General features: G+C 41.0%; 3 protein-coding genes across 4 annotated transcripts in view; all 3 read right to left on the bottom strand.

The window, feature by feature from the left end:
• Nucleotides 1-5,553, bottom strand: part of il15l (interleukin 15, like) — a 37,381-nt gene extending 31,828 nt beyond the window's left edge. The window contains exon 1 of the mRNA XM_051129075.1: nucleotides 5,300-5,553. The gene's annotated coding sequence lies outside the window, so the exon portion shown is untranslated. The remainder of the gene's footprint in view (nucleotides 1-5,299) is intronic.
• Nucleotides 5,554-6,115: 562 nt separating this feature from the next.
• On the bottom strand, nucleotides 6,116-12,461 carry plekhg2 (pleckstrin homology domain containing, family G (with RhoGef domain) member 2). Its single transcript, XM_051129581.1, has 4 exons — nucleotides 12,117-12,461; nucleotides 10,414-11,935; nucleotides 9,279-10,323; nucleotides 6,116-8,945 (listed from the first exon to the last, which is right to left on the bottom strand). Exons 1-4 carry the CDS (start codon nucleotides 12,459-12,461, stop codon nucleotides 7,100-7,102), a joined length of 4,758 nt encoding a protein of 1,585 aa, XP_050985538.1. The 3' UTR covers nucleotides 6,116-7,099.
• LOC127177339 (pleckstrin homology domain-containing family G member 2-like) overlaps nucleotides 12,440-17,680 on the bottom strand; it is a 53,219-nt gene continuing 47,978 nt past the window's right edge. For both annotated transcript variants that reach the window (XM_051129583.1, XM_051129584.1), the window contains 10 exons: nucleotides 15,068-15,218; nucleotides 14,737-14,868; nucleotides 14,026-14,208; nucleotides 13,805-13,897; nucleotides 13,588-13,674; nucleotides 13,395-13,428; nucleotides 13,208-13,300; nucleotides 13,012-13,110; nucleotides 12,776-12,814; nucleotides 12,440-12,553 (listed from right to left, as the gene is read on the bottom strand). In XM_051129583.1, the coding sequence (XP_050985540.1) occupies nucleotides 12,537-12,553; nucleotides 12,776-12,814; nucleotides 13,012-13,110; nucleotides 13,208-13,300; nucleotides 13,395-13,428; nucleotides 13,588-13,674; nucleotides 13,805-13,897; nucleotides 14,026-14,208; nucleotides 14,737-14,868; nucleotides 15,068-15,218 (928 nt within the window). In that variant the 3' untranslated portion in view covers nucleotides 12,440-12,536. The remainder of the gene's footprint in view (nucleotides 12,554-12,775; nucleotides 12,815-13,011; nucleotides 13,111-13,207; nucleotides 13,301-13,394; nucleotides 13,429-13,587; nucleotides 13,675-13,804; nucleotides 13,898-14,025; nucleotides 14,209-14,736; nucleotides 14,869-15,067; nucleotides 15,219-17,680) is intronic.

Below are 17,680 nucleotides of genomic sequence, written 5' to 3' on the forward strand. Positions count from 1 at the left end.
TGGATGTACTCCTTAAACCTGACTCTGCACTTGAGTCCAAGGTGATAGGTTTAGGTGAGGGTGACCTTAGCCTTACAGAAGATGTGGGCAGAGGCCATAGCTTGAGAAATTGTCTGACTGATACAAGAGGCAGCAAGAGACTTTGAAAGAGCTGAGGCCTGTGAGGACAATCTGGAATTCTTGGCACCTCTAACTGGAAAGGGTGATCGCATTCGCAGATTTGGGCTGAAGGCAGACGGTGGTTTTGCATCCAATGGACGTCCACAGCCAAAAAGAACGTTTGAAGGCTTACCATTAAGAGCTGGGGAGAAAGAATGTCTGTGAGGAGAAAGGCCAGAAGCCGAAGTATCCTGAATCTGTTCCTCGGTCTGCAAAGTAAAGTTCCTTTGAAAGTAAATATAAGACAGATTAAAATTAAATCAAACACTTACACTGCTGTACTATAAACTACAGTGGCATAACCTTAATGTCAGCTGGGTCGCCCTATAACAGGGTTCTTCACATCTTGCCCTGGAGGACCAATGTGCTGCAGAGTTTAGCTCCGACCCTGATCAAACTCACCTACCTGTGATTTTCTAATGATCTTGAAGACATTGATTAGCATGCTCAGGTGTGCTTGATTAGGGTTAGAGCTAAACTCTGCAGGAAAGTGGATCTTGTGGGCCAGATTTGTAAATCCCTGCCCAGCCTGGTTTGTGGCAGGCTTAGCTGACTACCTTTGAGCAACTGGAGATGATGGATTACAATTAGTCGGTTCAATTATGTCTGTGAAGGAAACGGCTGGGAAAGAAATTGCATGTTCATATTAGATCTGTCTGGCAGTAGCGTAATATGCAGTAAATAAACCAATAAATGCACTGCTCTTTTGTCTCCTCTAAGGCTGGGACTCTAAATAGCGTTAGATGACACATGTGGGAGGAAACGTGCAGATTAAGTGGTGGTAATATTATATCAAGATTCCCTTTCTACATCACGGGAGGAGCAAAATTTGAGCAGCTTGGTTTTGTTTGTTTTTTTCACAAACTTGCAAAGAACAGATTGCAAGAAGGCAAGAGGCTTTTAAAGCAGACATGTGAAACCTATTATTCTGCAGGCACTTACATAAACTCTTGTCTGGAACAAAATGTTTGTTTCAGTTGTGTAACATGTCTTCTTGCCACTTTCAGCTTTGGTGAATGTGATTAAATAAAGCTGTTAAATAATCAAGAATAGTATTTTAAATATCTTGAAAATATATAGTGACCTTTACAGTTTTGCTATGTAAGAAAGCAGATGTGCTTTTTTGTGAGCCTTGAAGTCACTACAAGCTATTACAAACATTACTTTAAATACCATTATCGAATCATCCTAAATGTCTTGCAAATATTGAACTCACCTTAAACTTCAGCGTGTTGAGGATCCTTGGTAGATGCCGAGACTGAGATTTGGCCATGCCCTGGATTTCAACAATCAAAACATTCACTTCCAATGCAAAGCACGTAAGTGTAGACCTGGAGCAATTCTGCTGGAGGAGATGACAACAGTTATCCAGTAGCAGCGGTCACGCACAGACTTTTCAGCAAAAATAGATTATCTAAGTAAAAAATGAACTGCATCACAAGACTTCTGAAAGCCAACATTTGATAAGATAAGAAGCATTAACAAAAACCCGATTTTAAACAGATTTCAAACCTTCAACAAAGTTGGTTGGAACTGTGCTTGTGAAGCTTTTTCCTTTTCTGACGTATTTATATATGCAGAAAAAGTTCTGTGAGAGGACATTGGTGCATTTACATTAGTAAAAGCATCTGATTCAGATCAGATATTAGGGTTTCACTGTATATGAGAGGAGCTTTCAGTATTTAGAATCGGGCCTCTATGAATTAACTTAATAACAAAATATATGCAGATGTGAGAAAGAAATAGGACATATTTGTTTAATTAATAATGAAAAAAAAAGAAAAAGTGGAGTGAAATGTGCACAGAAATCTCTGTGGGTTGACTTCAGAGCCAGAAGGCTACTATTTTGATTAATAACTTGACGCAATCACATTATTAAATAATGAAATAAAATCGCCCTCTGTCCCAGCAAAATGACTAACATCTGGCCTTGAATGGTTTGATTAAACTAATTAAATTAAATTAAATTAAATTAAATATTAATTTCCTAGTGTGTGACATCTGTGCTTTCTCACTCTGAAACACACTTGCCTGTATGTAGAGAATAAACTAAATACATAACAGTGTTAGAAGCTTTATGAAGCATATAAGTGAGTGAATGCAAGAATGTACTCCAACTGAAGTGTGGGTAAACTAAAAGTCAACAAAAGAATAAACACAGGATAAAAAAGGTCCCAGCTGTTCTTCACAAAAATGAACGAGTCCACAACATCGCTGCCTACAGTATTACTAAGTAATCATTTGGCTTTAAGGCAGTTTATTAAAAGAGCTTATCTTACCTCCAGTTTTAAAACAATTATACTAAATCGAACGGTTATCTGAATGAGTAATGACAGCACATTACTGTCAAAGTCCAAAAATTCAAACGCCCCTTCAGGCCATTTTGGCAGAATATTCAAATAGTAGGCTAAACTGATAACTAAAGATTGCCTGTAAAATCACATACCTTATGATTTTCTAGAGTTGGTGTGTACAACATGGTATCACAATTCTGTCACAAGAGAAACCACACTTTAAACAAAAGCAGAGTGAGAACAGACTAGACAGATTTTTTGTTTAGTTTTAAAGTAAAAACAGTACTAAATCATGTGGCACCACTTTCTCCAGCTCCCCTGCGATCCATTGCACCATCTTCACACTCTCTATGCTGCATACACTGCATACAAGCTTTTTTTACTTAGATTTTTTGTCTTGTTCCCAGCCAAAATATCTAAAAATTCTAAAATCAAGAAGGATTTTCTAGACAAGTGAAAATTATTCTCTTTTTTTTTTTTTCAGAAAAAACAAGTCAAAATTAAGTGAGTTTTTGCTTGAAACAAGCAAAATAATCTTGTTTTCTGCTTGAAATAATGCTTACCCCATTTGGCAGATTATTTTGCTTGTTCCAAGCAAAAACTCACTTAAATTTGATGTTTTTTTTTTTTGAAAACAAGACAATTTTTGCTTGTTTAGAAAATCCTTCTTGATTTAAGAATTTTTATGTATTTTGGTTGGAAACAAGACAAAAAATCTAAGTAAGAAAAGCATTTTTTGCAGTGTACTGATTGACACTTGATCTGTCTTGTCAACATGATCAGCAGATACAGAAATAATGTAAAACGCATGGAATAGTGGAGCAAATCTGTCCTCATATCAAATATCCACCTCTCCCTCACCCACACATCTGTCATCAGGCCTAGGAAGAGATGGGGTGCTTTGAGTAGCTACATTTCCCCCTTTCTAGGGTTTGGCTTTTATTTGTAGATATACAATATACAGGTGCTGGTCAACGAATTAGAATAATTTGAAATAGTGCAATCATTAAATTCTTTGAATGCATTGTTTGTGCAGAAAGAAAATCAGGTGTTCACCGCACCTGTCCTACTCGTTAGAGTAATCACAGAACTCGTTACCTGTAAACAATTTGCTCAGCTGACCTTTCCAAAAGGCCCATTTAGGCCATTTAACTGTGAGATTGTTGTTTCATTGAATTAGAATAAAGGAGAAACCGTTTCATTGAATTAGAATAAATGCTAGAATTTTTGTTTTCTGTGAAGAGTGTTCACTGTGCAGTATAAAGTCAGGGTTGAGTAGAGTTTCTAAGTAGTAAAATCAATCATGGGTAAGCAGCACGACCTCTCAACCGGAATAGTGGCTCAAATTCAAGCCCTTCGCCAACAAGGCTTGAGGCAAACTAAAATTGCTGAGCAGCTCGGCATCAGCCAGTCTTCCGTCTGCAAAGCTCTCAAGAAAAACTGCAGCAAGCGCACCAACTGTTCCGGCGTCCGAAAAACTTCTGCTCGCGACAACAAGCAGCTGAGAAAGATCGCAGTCAGCAACCGGTTCAAGTCCACTTCTGAGCTCACCTACTTGTGGAACAAGCAGACCGGCGCTGACATCTCCAGATCAACCACTTACCGTCGTCTGCGCGAACTCGGCTTCAAATCTCGCGTTCCAGCAGTAAAACCGATGCTGAACAAGAAACAAATGCAGAAACGGCTGAAGTGGGCCAAACAACACGGCGAGTGGACTGCTGAAGACTGGCAGAAAGTGGTCTTCAGTGACGAATCACGCTTCTGCATCTCCTTCGGTGACCAAGGTCCTCGTGTCTGGCGTCGTGGTGGCGAAACCTACAACCACGAGTGCGTGAAAAGATCCGTCAAGTTTCCCCAGAGCATTATGGTCTGGGGATGCATGTCCGCTCGGGGTGTAGGGAAACTCTGCTTCCTCAAGAAGACTGTCAATGCTGCCGTATATCAAGATGTTCTGGAAACGTTCCTGATTCCGACTGTTGAGGAACAGTTCAGCGAAGAAGACTTCATATTTCAACAGGATCTTGCACCGGCTCATGCAGCAAAGTCGACCAAAGATTGGTTCACTAGAAAACAGCTTGAAGTTTTGCCATGGCCGGCCAACTCGCCTGACCTCAATGTCATTGAAAACCTTTGGGCCATCGTCAAGCGGAAAATTCGCGACAGAAAGCCGACTACGCTGGACCAACTGAAGCAGAACATCGCCACTGCCTGGGAAGCTGTGAGTGCGGAAACTTGCGACAAGCTGGTCAAATCGATGCCGCGGAGACTTAAGGCAGTCATACAAGCCAAGGGGGCAGCCACAAAATACTGAGAAAGTGATGATTCTAATTATAATAAAAATTATTCTAATTCAATGAAACGGTTTCTCCTTTATTCTAATTCAATGAAACAACAATCTCACAGTTAAATGGCCTAAATGGGCCTTTTGGAAAGGTCAGCTGAGCAAATTGTTTACAGGTAACGAGTTCTGTGATTACTCTAACGAGTAGGACAGGTGCGGTGAACACCTGATTTTCTTTCTGCACAAACAATGCATTCAAAGAATTTAATGATTGCACTATTTCAAATTATTCTAATTCGTTGACCAGCACCTGTAGAGCACATGGATGAAGACACATTCTGCCTCTAATCTAAAGGACAAGACAGGGAAGAAACGAAACTGATTAATAGAATTAACCAGAACAGGCATTGAAAATATGCAAACATGTTTTATTTCATTATATATTTTTTTTTACTAGACCTATTTCCAATTACATTACTTTAATTTTTAAACTTTTTTAATTCATAAAACATTGTGTTAGTAGATAGTTAGAGACAGCGGCAGTCAAACAGTAGCACTGACCTACCTCACAAAACATTTCTGGAGGGAATAGTTAAAGACGTCCGTAGACAGAATTCCATAATCACGAAGAAACATTATGCAGAATTCGTCTGTGTGTTTTCATCTGCCACAACTCCAATGAAAAGACAAACCCAAACCACTAACAAAACGCTGATATCTGAGTCTCCATCCACGTTCAGCAGAAACACCACCAGTAACTCTAAAAGTCTTTATGAACACCACAGCGGAGTACAACCACGACCGAGTGCGTGGACTGCAGTCGAGTATCTTTATACCTACGTGTGATGGGCTGGACTGTGGTGCCCTCATGAGTCATAGAGAGACACTGGATGAGCCTCCAAAACTGAAAGTAGGTTATGTTTACTTGATAAGTGTAAATGTTTAATAAATACACAGATGATAGTAGTTAAGTGGTTCTAATAGAAACACGAGATTGAATACGTAAAGAATTGGGCATTGTATGATCTGAGACAGGAGTGAAATTCTCACTACAAACAGATTAATACTGACACAATCCTCTTAAACTCCCATCCTTCAACACATTATTGCTGCACTAAAACAAAATGGTTCTGCCTGTGCTAAATATACTTATCTATTCGTGTTTCCTTTATTTATTTGTCTGTACAAGTCCCCGGATTTCCTTGATTGTTATTATGCTTTGAACTACTCCCATTTACTTACTGTTTAGAAAACATCACTTGTTCTTCAGCCCCTCTGCGTTTTTCCTCTCTTCTGCAAAATCTAGCATGATATTGCTTGTTTCCAGTAAAATACGAGTTGATTTGACTAAAAATAGAGTTGTGGTTACACAGTAGCTCAATCAGAATTAAACTATGCAGGTTTTATTTAGGTACAAACCACATTTTCCATACAGTGTGACAATCATGACATTTTTTGACAGTAAGTTCAAAGAGCAGGTATGAACATTTGTTTTCTTTGCACTATTTCTGTCAGGCAGGGTGTGGAACATAAAGTCCTTTGGTTAGCAAATCTTAGAAATACTTTTAATTGGCTTGAGCAGTCAATGATTGTGACAGTCTCCTTTAAGAATCAACAATGTATTACATTAAAAATACACTAAAAATTAAAACAAAATCAAGAGTCCATCAGCATTACCTTGTTTTAGTCCACAAAAGAATACTTGGAATGCTTTTCATTGTGTACAGCAATAATTTTTTTCAAAGCAAAATATCAGATCAGATGTGTTGATGTTTGTATTAAGAACAATCAAAGCAGCGATTCATGGTCCCTTGCTATTAACCAAATTTGTGTAGAACACTGGCAATAAAAATGTATTTTAACATACACAAGAATGTTTTGTCTGAAACACGCTATTTTCCAGACACGTCTGGACCACATTCAAGAAAAATGTGCAAAACAAATAAACGAGTTAAGTGCCAGAAAACAACTACTTCATAAATAAGTTCTTTATATATCACAGCCAACTGAAAGCCTTTAGTGACAGAGGCTTTAGTTCAATTACATATAATAAATTTGCATATTACGGAGTCTTAAAAGCAATAAAATAAACACTGCCAAATATAGCAAAGCAGTCTTTTTATTGATGTTTTACTGGTATCTTGGCCAGGAAGTAGGGTTGAGGGTTAAAAAATAAAACAAATAAAAAACACTGACCATAGGATCAACTGGCTGACACCCGTATAGTATAGTCCATGATTTTTTTTTTCCCGTCTGAGTGGAGTGGACTTGGATCTCTAAGCTGACTCCTCCGCTACATGCTAAAGTGCCAGATAAAGTGTCTTTGAAGAACGAGGCACCATGCTAGACCTCAGGAGCTCACCACTCAAAGTCTTTTGCAGTTCTGCAGTGAGAAGTTGCAGCTATTGATGCTAACCCGTCTCCTGCTCTGGCTGTCTGCCACAGGGGACAGTGTCTGTGTCAGGCTGACTTGTGCATTGCTAAAGGATGCTATCCTGCCACTCCCAGCAATCTGCAAGTTGACGGTGGTGGCATAACTGGTTTTTAATGTCGTTTTGGACCCTTGATTAGGAACACTGTCTTCTGTTTTGCCCTCGGTTAGGCACTGAATGGGACTCTCTCTCAGATTTGGGTTAGCTGGAGCGACATAGGGACAGATCAAAGTGCTCCGACAAGTAGATTCCGCAACCTCTATGTCATCTTGCTCTGTCTCAGTTTCAGTATTGGGTTCTGTGTTGTATTTTATCAGCATATCATGTACATCCGGCCAGGCAATGCTTGTGAAATGTTTCCCACTGTGACTAGTCGTTGCTAGTCTGACAGGTGAAAGAGGGCCAGGGCTGATAGAAGATGGGCTGCCACTGTATGAACCCCCACGAGGACTTATTAACCCCAATTCTGAACCCACTGACCATCGTCCACTTTCTGCCCAAGACCTGCGTTCGTATCTAGTTGGACTGGGTGGCCTATCCCCTAGAGCAACAAAGGGCAAACTGGTTCCTCGTAGCCTCCTCTGGCTCTGAGAGTTGGTTGCTGAACATGAAGACATTCCCACTGGTGTAGGAGAGATGATTCTGGGGCCTCTTTGTGTAGAGTTTGTTTCCACTTTTGTTGGAGAAGATGCATTTGTCAATGAGGGATTCCTTGGCTGCGGATTAGCAAAGCCCCATACACTTGCAGGAATGCCAATAGGGGGTGGAGAGGTGATTCTGGGGCTCTCACAGGGAGATAATGAACAAGCTGATGTTGATCTTGAGATCTCCAAAGATAGAGGTGTAAAGAAGCCACCTTGTCTGGGGGCTCTGGGATTTGGTGGCTTTGTTACCAGATGACTGGAGTGGTTCGGAGCAGGTGGAGGGGAGCAGATTCGGGTAACTGGAGATGGGCAAATAGAAGGGGACTGTACACGAGAGCTAGGCTCAGAGGACGGAAAGGGACGGGCCACCCTATTGTGCAAGGTTGTTCTTTGAGGATCATGGAAATGAGTGAGTCCACCTGCATTTGATTGTGGTGCTTTTTTGTGGTTAGTGGCCCACCCGTTATTACTTAAACTGTTGTTATTGTTATTATTACCATTTAAACTGGTGTAAGAAGGCTGTTCAAGGGTGGCAGAGTTTAGGCTGTTAACAGATGGAGCTGAATGGAGGCTAACTGGAGGTGCAGGGGACACTGACCGTTGACTACGGTAAGGAGGAGGGGACTGAACTGTTGCTGGACTGGATCGAAGACTGTTCGATCTGAACGGGGATGGACAAGACCTTAGGGGTTGACTCCCTACTCCAGTGCTGGATGTACTCCTTAAGCCTGACTCCGCACTTGAGTCCAAGGTGATAGGTTTAGGTGAGGGTGACCTTAGCCTTACAGAAGATGTGGGCAGAGGTGGGGAAGCAGTCTGAAGATTTGCACCTCTCTTGGCCATAGTTTGAGAAATTGTCTGACTGATACAAGAGGCAGCAAGAGACTTTGAAAGAGCTGAGGCCGGTGAGGACAATCTGGGATTCTGGGCACCTCTAACTGGAGAGGGTGATCGCATTCGCAGGTTTGGGCTGAAGGCAGATGGTGGTTTTGCATCCAATGGACGTCCACAGCCAAAAAGAACATTTGAAGGCTTATCATTAAGAGCCTGAGAGAAAGATTGTTTGTGAGGAGAAAGGCCAGAAGCCGAAGTATCCTGAATCTGTTCCTCGGTCCACAATGAAGTATGTGGCGCTCTGAAAGTAAAGATAAGACAGATTAAATCAAACACTTACACTGCTGTACTATAAACTACAATGCCCTAACCTTAATGTCAACTGGATCGCCCTATAACAGGGTTCTTCAAATCTTGCCCTCGAGGGCCAATGTGCTGCAGAGTGTAGCTCCGACCCTGATCAAACTCACCTACCTGTGATTTTCGAATGATTTTGAAGACAATGATTAGCATGCCCAGGTGTGCTTGATTAGGGTTAGAGCTAAACTCTGCAGGAAAGTGGATCTTGTGGGCCATATTTGAGACTACCTGCCCTATAACTACAGCTTGGTTTGTGGTATGCTTAGCAGACTACCTTTGAGCAACTGGAGATGATGGATTCCAATTAGTGAATGGACTTCTCTTTCCTGTGGTGGAGGGTAGATTGGAAGGTCTTTGGCTAGTAAACCTTGGAAGCTCATCCAAAGGAGGTCCACCTACAGGGGGTGTAGAGGGTGGGCTTAGAGTCTTTGAATTATTGCTCAGGTCTTCTTTAGATTTAACATCCAGTGAACTACTCTTGCCGCATGAACCAAGCAGAGGCATCAGTTGTGTAGAGCAAGTTCTATCCTCCTGCAACTGGACTACAGGGTATAAATGCTCTGATCCTTCAAAGATGACTGCAGTGTTCAGAACACAGTTTTTCAAGGAGGCAGCTGACTGTACTGGGGGACATACACCTAGTTCACTAACAGTGGACACTACTGGTGTTATTTCCTCCATGCTAGTGGTTTCAGCATCAGCCCGGGCCTGGTTGGAATTCAAATGTCCTGTATGCATTTCATCTATGGACAATATGGTTTCACAGTGCTGTACAGTTAAGTCCATTTTCTCCTCTACACTGTGAGTCTCATCTTCTAAATGTTTCATGATTAGTGGGTCAATAATAAGTTCACTGCTTGGGCAAGAATTGCTCACAAAATCAGTGTTCTCTTCTTGCAATATCTGACCTTCTTCAGTACTATTTATCGCAATAGATTTGTCCACAGCATATGAATTGTTCTCCTGAACGTTATCATGCTTGTCCAAAGGAACACTGGCTAGGTTGGGTGACATTTCTGGCTCAACTCCCAAGCAAGTTGAATGTGACAAGGCTTCCTCTTGTACTTTAGACTCACATTTTTCTAAGGAGCTTTCTCTGTGGTCTGATATCACAGATTCCATAACAGTTGTTAATGTTTGAATTGAAGTAGCGGAGGATTCAGCAGATGAAAAATACAATGAATTAGATGCATTTGTTGAGATCTCATCTGGGGGGCCAATGAGATTACAATCATTTTCTTGGTGATATTTTGTAGACAGCTTCTCCCTTAAAATGATATGACCAAAAGGCTCAGTAGGTGTTGATACTGAAGATTCTTCTGCAACAAAACAACAGGCAACATTTTAACATAGATTCAAAACAATATCACACAAGATTTAATTGAATTATATATGGATTAAGAATTTACCTGTGGGCTGATTTAGTATTCTTATATCCCCCTGGTGCAGCTGTACTTCCCGAGACTTGGGTGAAGTGCTCCCTTTTCCCTCCACTGCCCATGCTCCCCTACTCACTCGCGTTTTCTTTTGGTGTAGTGGTACCTTCATGCTGCTTGCTTTTGCTGTATACATGCGTGCCAGCATTTGCACTTTATTAAGAATCTTTTCTGAGTTTTCTACCAAGCATTGATTGACTGGTCCACCCTCAAAAAATCCTAAATCCGGTACCTCTTCCATTGCTTCGTAAAGGGTACGACTACACGTTACCACCTTGCCTTGACGAGACCATCGGCCAACTTTAATCTGATTGGGAAGGCTATCGAGGTTTCCATTAGAGGACATCCTAACTTTTGTTCTACTTCCACACTGAAGAGATGTATCCGCTGTCTCTGTTGTCTGCAGATTAGATGTGTCTGGATCGCATTGTGAACGTTCATGTTTATGTTGCACCTGGGATGTTGTGCAATTTAGGGATGTGTCGTTTTTCTCAGAAACATCTGTATGTTCACCACAGCTCTTTTCCTTTGATAAAGGGACTTTTAGATTGTTATTAGAACCTTGCCCAGTTCTTTCCTTCTCCTTCCAGAGTTCCATACAGGGGTTGAACTCACAAACATCTTTATCCTTTTTATCTGTAGTCTTGCTGTTTAATAATTCTTTTTGCTCTTGTATAACATCAGAATGTGCAAGAGGAATGGCTGTATCTGCAGATTCCCCAGGGTTGAAATTGTGGTCAACTTGGTCTGACGTTGGGAGTAATGAAGAGGCTGCGTCAGTTTCAACACAGTCTAAACGGCTACTCTCAGACTCGACTAGACTGTCTTGCCGAATGCAAACATTGAATCGAGACACGGAATCCTTCACTAATCCAGCAGGAATATGAGAAAAGCTGTTTCTTCGGGCTGTCTGACCCTCCTCGACACCTGCCTCCGCTGCCTCGTAATAGCTGCGTATCTTCTCAATAATCTGCTTGTCACTTTTGGTCAGTTTTTGCTCAGGTTCTACTTTGAGGACAAGAGAGCTGTCGGTTGCTTTTACCGTAGTAGCAATGTGAGCGCAAGCTGATTTAGCCTCACATGCTGTTTCATCAGTGGTTTTGTCCAAATTATCAGATAGATGAGGTTCTTCATTTTTGACCGAGTCCTCAGTGTCTTTTTCCCCCTGTTCACTTGTGGTCGTCACCATTTCCGGTTTGGATGATTCAGTATGACTGGACTCTGGTAATGTCAACTCCCCTGACTGATTCACTTCTTTGGAGGTGTGCAATAGTGATGATGCTTTCTCAAGCTCCTCTGGTGAAGCACTATTTGCTTCACAGGATGGATGGTTGTCCTCATCTTTGTCTGACCTGTCTACCAGCGTTTCTTCTGGCTCTGATCTTTCGGTATCATTGGTCTGATGTTTACTTTTATCCACCTCAGCTATTAGTGGTTTGGATTCATCCAACTGCTGTGGCTCCAAAGGCTGGACTTCCGGGGACTCTGGAGTCATCTGGCACAATGGAAAGCAAATAAATTAGTAAAATGCCATTTTCTTAAAACAAATTAACAGTATTTTGCGACAAAATTACTGATGTCACATTGTAGCAATGAAGCATTGTGATGGGTTACTATAGCAATTACTGTCTTGGAATATTGTGTGAGGTGTCAAAATGTTTTTGTGCTTTAAGTACCACTTCAGTCATTAACTCTGCCATGCCTTGTCGAGCACGGCTCTCGTTAATGAACTGCATGATTTCCTCAGTAATGGACAGTGTTGGTGGTGGAGGCAGTGGTGTCATGTCGTCCTCATCCTGGCATAAAGCCAGATCATCACGGCCAGATTCAACTTCAATGACAGAAGATGCCAGAGTACTGGTACTCCCTGAAGAGCCCATGCTATCAGCCTGTGGGCACAACTCCCCGTCACTGTCAGCCTGAAAACCCATTAAATGGACAGAAGCATGGATATACAGAAATTGGACCTTTGAAAAACATTTTACCTCAGCTGTGATACCAAAAGTATAAACAAAGCCCATTGCTACAAGGTTGCAAAAATGACACAGTTAAGGTTATATGATATATAATGTTTAATGGAAGGAAATGAAATTCTCTCACACCTTTAAAGACCCTGGATTCCATAAGCAGTGAAGCCATGGCAGATCAGAAAAAGAAAACAGAAATGGTTTTAGTTTTTTCTTTTTCAAAGACTATTCCATTCTTTAAATCTATATCTCTGTTTCAACTTTGTTTACTTTTTTCGACATTCACTTTCAAAGCAACATCGTCACTGATCAAAGAACAACAAGATAACAGAATTATGGAAAGTGAAAGAACCAAAGTCTACACTCACCACTTTGCTGGAACGCAGCTTCGATGTCTTTGGCAGGTGCTTGTGGCACATAAAGATTAGATTTTAGACTTTAAACTTTATTTGCCAAAGTATACAAGTACAAGAACATTAATTTGGTGCCAGTATCAATTTAAGTTGAATAAAAAAAGATATATAATTTTGTAGCTGTGTATATAATTCTAAATACTTTTAGAATTTAATAACGTTTTAAAAATCTGAGATTAGATTATATTCACCAGACTGTCTCCTCCCACGCTTGTATGGCAGGTTACCCTCTAAGAGGAGTGGAAGGCTTTTTTTGGCTTTCTCAGGGGTGTAGATGAACTCTGGTGGCTCTGTCAGGAATTATGAAGTTCACTTTTATGAGTGTTTGACATAGTGTAGTTTGGCATTTTTAAAGTAATTCTACACTACATGCACTACATGTCAGACCTGATTGTCTTCTTCCCCTGTGGTAGTTATGAACATCATCCAGTCGTGGAGAAGGCATTGGTTTTCTTATCGGCTCTTGATCAAACTGTGGGGCTAAGTATGAAACAAAACATGAATAATCCACAGCAAGTCACACTCATTGCCACAGGCAACCGTTGAAAATGACAAGAATGCAAAGAATACTTACACTGACAGAAGTTGTCACCAAGAACCTGCCTTGCCTGGAAAACATGTTATAAATAGATATTTAGCCTACTGGTGTCCTTCTGTGAACTATGTATGACTGAACTTATTAGTGAGTCCACATCTCAAAATGTTGGTCAGTTTTGACTGTACATTATCCTTGACATAATGTATAGTTTGACCTATAAAACGCTTACTTTTTGGGGTAAGGATGCAGGATGGTTTTCCACTATCATCCTTTTGAGGTAATGTAACCACAGACGCTTCTCCTCCTGATTTTTAGCCTACAGAGAAGTATAGTAAGCAATATACAAAGTGTCTTTACATTATTTTTAATAGTGGCTACAGACACAAAACAAGTAATGCATTTATAAAATGATGTTGTCTGTCTGATGTGCCTTTTAAATATTTTACCTGAACTACGTGTTGCTGTTTTGGGATCGTTTGGTCAGACACCTTAAAACAGAGGGGATCCTTCATGTTTTCCACTAAGAGCAGATTACAGCACTTGAAATTTGAGAGGAAGAGAGAAACATAAAAACATGAGGCTTGCATATTCTTAATGGATTAAGTAAAGTGCTATACCCCTACTGTAGATAAACACTGAAATCTGATGACAAATGATGATGACTTACAAATATGTGAGTGCTGTAGATGAAATGATCCAGCCTCTTCTTGGCAATGAGAAGCATTTTGTCAAAAAGAAAGAATGCTCTTTCCTTTTTCACACGCTGAACCCGGAAAGAACCTTCAAGTACCAGCTCTCCAAAACCACTGAGATCAGGCCCAGTCCAGTTTAGTAACAAGCTCTCAATCTCCTATAAAAAGAAGTAACATTCACAACAGAATTAATGGAATAATTCACCCCAAAATTAAAAATCTGTGATTAATTACTCGCCTTCATGTCGTTCCAAACCCGTAAGACCTTCGTTCATCTTTAGAACACAAATTAAGATATTTTTGATGACATCTGAGAGCTTTCTTCCTGCATAGACTTGCATAATAACTTTATTCAGCTATTTCTTCTCTTCACATTAGAGTTGAATAAGTTGATGTCACATGAACTATTTTATCAATGTCCTTACTATATATCTGGACTTTGAACATGTTAGTTCCATTGCTGTCTATGCAGGGTCAGAAAGTTCTCGAGTTTCATCAAAAATATTTTAATTTGCATTCCAAAGATGAACGAAGATCTTACGGGTTTGGAACGACATGAAAGTGAGTAATTAATAACCGAGTTTTCTTTTTTGAGTGATCTACCTCTTTAAATACATTAAAATTAAAGAGTTACAGAATATCTGATTCTGTAAAACATCATAGGGAGCATTTTATGGCTTGGTTACCTGCAGTCTGACAGCATGTTCTTGTTTTCTCTTCATGTCATTGATGTACCAGGCGACTGCTGTCATGGTTATAATGGCATCTTCCACCACCTCATACCCAGGATCACTTTTATCAAAGTGTTTTGAGAGTTCCTACCACAAGGGGGCGACAACATATCAGCTATACAGTCTGACTGGAGTTACACGTCTGTTTTAAAGTTTACTAGCATGGCCCCATTTGCCCCTGCTAGCAGATGCCATAGCTACACCATCTTCCAGCAGAACACATATCATTTTAGACAGGATCAGGTCTAAAATCAGCACTACGATCCAAACACTGTACACCACTGACCTGCAGCAGGAGGTGGTATTTAAGAATCCTTTGCACCGGTTTCAGCAGGTAAGTCTCCAGAGGCAAGGAGTGACACAGCGTGGCCTGCCTTTCCTGGAAGAAGCGCACCAGGCTCTCGTTCTTCATGCAGTCCCGCAGGACTGTTACAGAGCTGGACGGAAACATTGAGGAAGACATTTAAACAGGGTGGTCTACTGGGAGACTCGTCAGTTTGGCAGATTTGCCTGACAGCACTTTATCTTATCCTAAGACCTGCAGTAATGCATTCAGCTGATGGCGTGTAAACCTACAAACATGCTTACAAAATTCTTAGACTTCTCACATACGGTCTCTGAACGTTAAAAACAAGTCAGATGTATTAATGTACCGCCTTGTAAAATATGTATAATCAAATATTATTTTAAGCATAACTTAACTGCAGTAACTGCAGAGTTATTTGTATTAATATGCAACAGCTTATTCTCTAAAGGTGGATCAGAATCAGCTTTAGCAGAACATCTGCTGCTGCAGCACCACCAGAGGCACATGGGAATACTAAGAGAGGGGCTGAAAAGTATTTCCAAGTAGTCATCATCCAAGCATGTTTGCCTCTGATATGTCTAATTTTTCTACTAGACATATAGCTAACACAGACTAATTATAACCACATGACATTCATCAGAAATATCTTACACGACTATACATCACTGTGGTTGACATCTCCATCACATGATTGTAATTATGCCGTCCACAAATATGCCACATACTTGTATCATTATGTAGGTTTTCAGGGATACATTTAACTATTTCGGTAGTTCAAAATGTTATATATACACACATTTACATATACATATATACATATATATAAATATATATATATATATATATATATATATATATATATGTATGTATGTATATATATATATAATTAGGTTTAAATATACATTTTATCATTTGTCATTTGTGCGAACTGTTCAAAAACAACTTGGGGCCAGTAATATTTTTACAGTGTTTTTGAAAGAAGTCTCAAATGCCAACAAGGTTGTATTTATTTGATCAAAAATAAAGTAAAAACAGTAATACTGTGAAATTATTGCATTTCTATTTGAATATATTTCAAAATGTCATTTATTCCTGTCACGGCAAAGCTAAATTTTCAGCAGCCTTGCTCCAGTCTTAAAAGGATTAATTCATGTCCAGAATAGAAATTTCCTGATAATTTACTCACCCCCATGTAATCCAAGATGTTCATGTCTTTCTTTCTTCATTTTAAAAGAAATTAATGTTTTTGAAGAAAGCATTCCAGATTTTTCTCCAAATAGTGGACTTTAGTGGGGATCAATGGGTTGAAGGTCCAAATTGCAGTTTCAATGTAGCTTCAAAGGGCTCTACACAATCCCAGCCATGGTCTTATTTAGTGAAACGATCGGTCAAATCTTTTTTTTTTTATTTATATACTTTTTAACCACACATGCTTGTTTTGCATTAGCTCTGCGATGCGCTTGTGCTTCATTGTGTAATCACGTTAGAAAGTTTGCGCGTGATTAGTTCTTCGTCTGTGTATTTCAGTTCAAAAAGGCAGGGTAAGGTGAAAAACTCCATCTCATTTTGTCCTCCAACTTCAAAATCATCCAACATAATGGTTTTACATTGTTTTGTTAAGGCTGTTTGATTTTCTTTCCATGTTTGCTTTGTAAACACTGGGTTGGTACTTTAGCCAACGTCACACATGCGTGATTATATAATCAGAGGCCAGGGCGGACCAGTGAGGCTCCGGCCAAACAGGAACCCCAGTGGAGGACCAGGGCGGAGCTGGTGGGACAACCAGCTAGGCTCCGGCCAAAAAGGAACCTCAATGGATAGCCAGGGCAGGACCAGAGCCAGGAGCATGGCGAGCAGCAAAGGAGGAGCTGACGACCACCTCAGAGAGCGCCACCACCCAGAGAAGAGCTGAAGCAGATGTCGCTGCCTCGTGAGACTCTGCAGCCGAAACTGCCACCCCAGGAGGAACTTAAGCGGATTCTGGAGAAGACTCGGAATGCTCCAGGACTGGAGTAGGCTCGGGAATGGACTCTGAGAGCTCCGGGATTGGAGAAGGCTCTGGAGTGGATGATGAGAACTCCTGGACTGAAGCAGATTCTGGAGTGAACGCTTAATGCTCCCAGACTGGAGCGGGCTCGGGAGTGGACTCTGAGAGCTCCTGGACTGGAGTGGATTCCAGAGTGGACTCTGAATGCTCTCAGACTGGAGCAAACTCTGGAGCAGACTCTGGAGGCTCCCGGACTGGAGTGGCCTCTGGAGAGGACTCTAAGGACTCCTGGACTGGAGCGGATTCTGGAGTGAACCCTGAATGCTTCCAGACTGGAGCAGGTTAGAGAGTGGACTCTGAGAGCTCTGGGACTGGACTGGGCTCTGGAGTGGACTCTGAGGACTCCTGGACTGGACAAGGTTCATGAGTGGATTCTGAGGGACCACCAGACTTGGGATCACCAGAGTCAGGTCCTCCAGGACCACCTGACTTGGGATCACCTGAGTCAGGTTCTCCAGGACCAGCTGACTTTGAACCACCAGAGTCAGGTCCTCCAGGACCTCCAGACTTGGGACCACTGGAGTCGGGTCCTCCAGGAACACCGG

The sequence above is a fragment of the Labeo rohita genome, chromosome 15 (assembly GCF_022985175.1).
Source record: "Labeo rohita strain BAU-BD-2019 chromosome 15, IGBB_LRoh.1.0, whole genome shotgun sequence".
NCBI classification, from domain to species: domain Eukaryota; kingdom Metazoa; phylum Chordata; class Actinopteri; order Cypriniformes; family Cyprinidae; genus Labeo; species Labeo rohita.

Excerpts from the sequence above, each read along its gene's own strand:
- plekhg2 (XM_051129581.1), bottom strand. The coding sequence starts at position 12,461 with ATGGGCTTTGTTTATACTTTTGGTATCACAGCTGAGGTAAAATGTTTT. Across the intron at positions 11,936-12,116 it reads CAGAGTTAATGACTGAAGTG|ATGACTCCAGAGTCCCCGGA; the intron begins GTACTTAAAGCA and ends CCATTGTGCCAG. Across the intron at positions 8,946-9,278 it reads TCATCTCCAGTTGCTCAAAG|AGCGCCACATACTTCATTGT; the intron begins GTAGTCTGCTAA and ends CTTTACTTTCAG.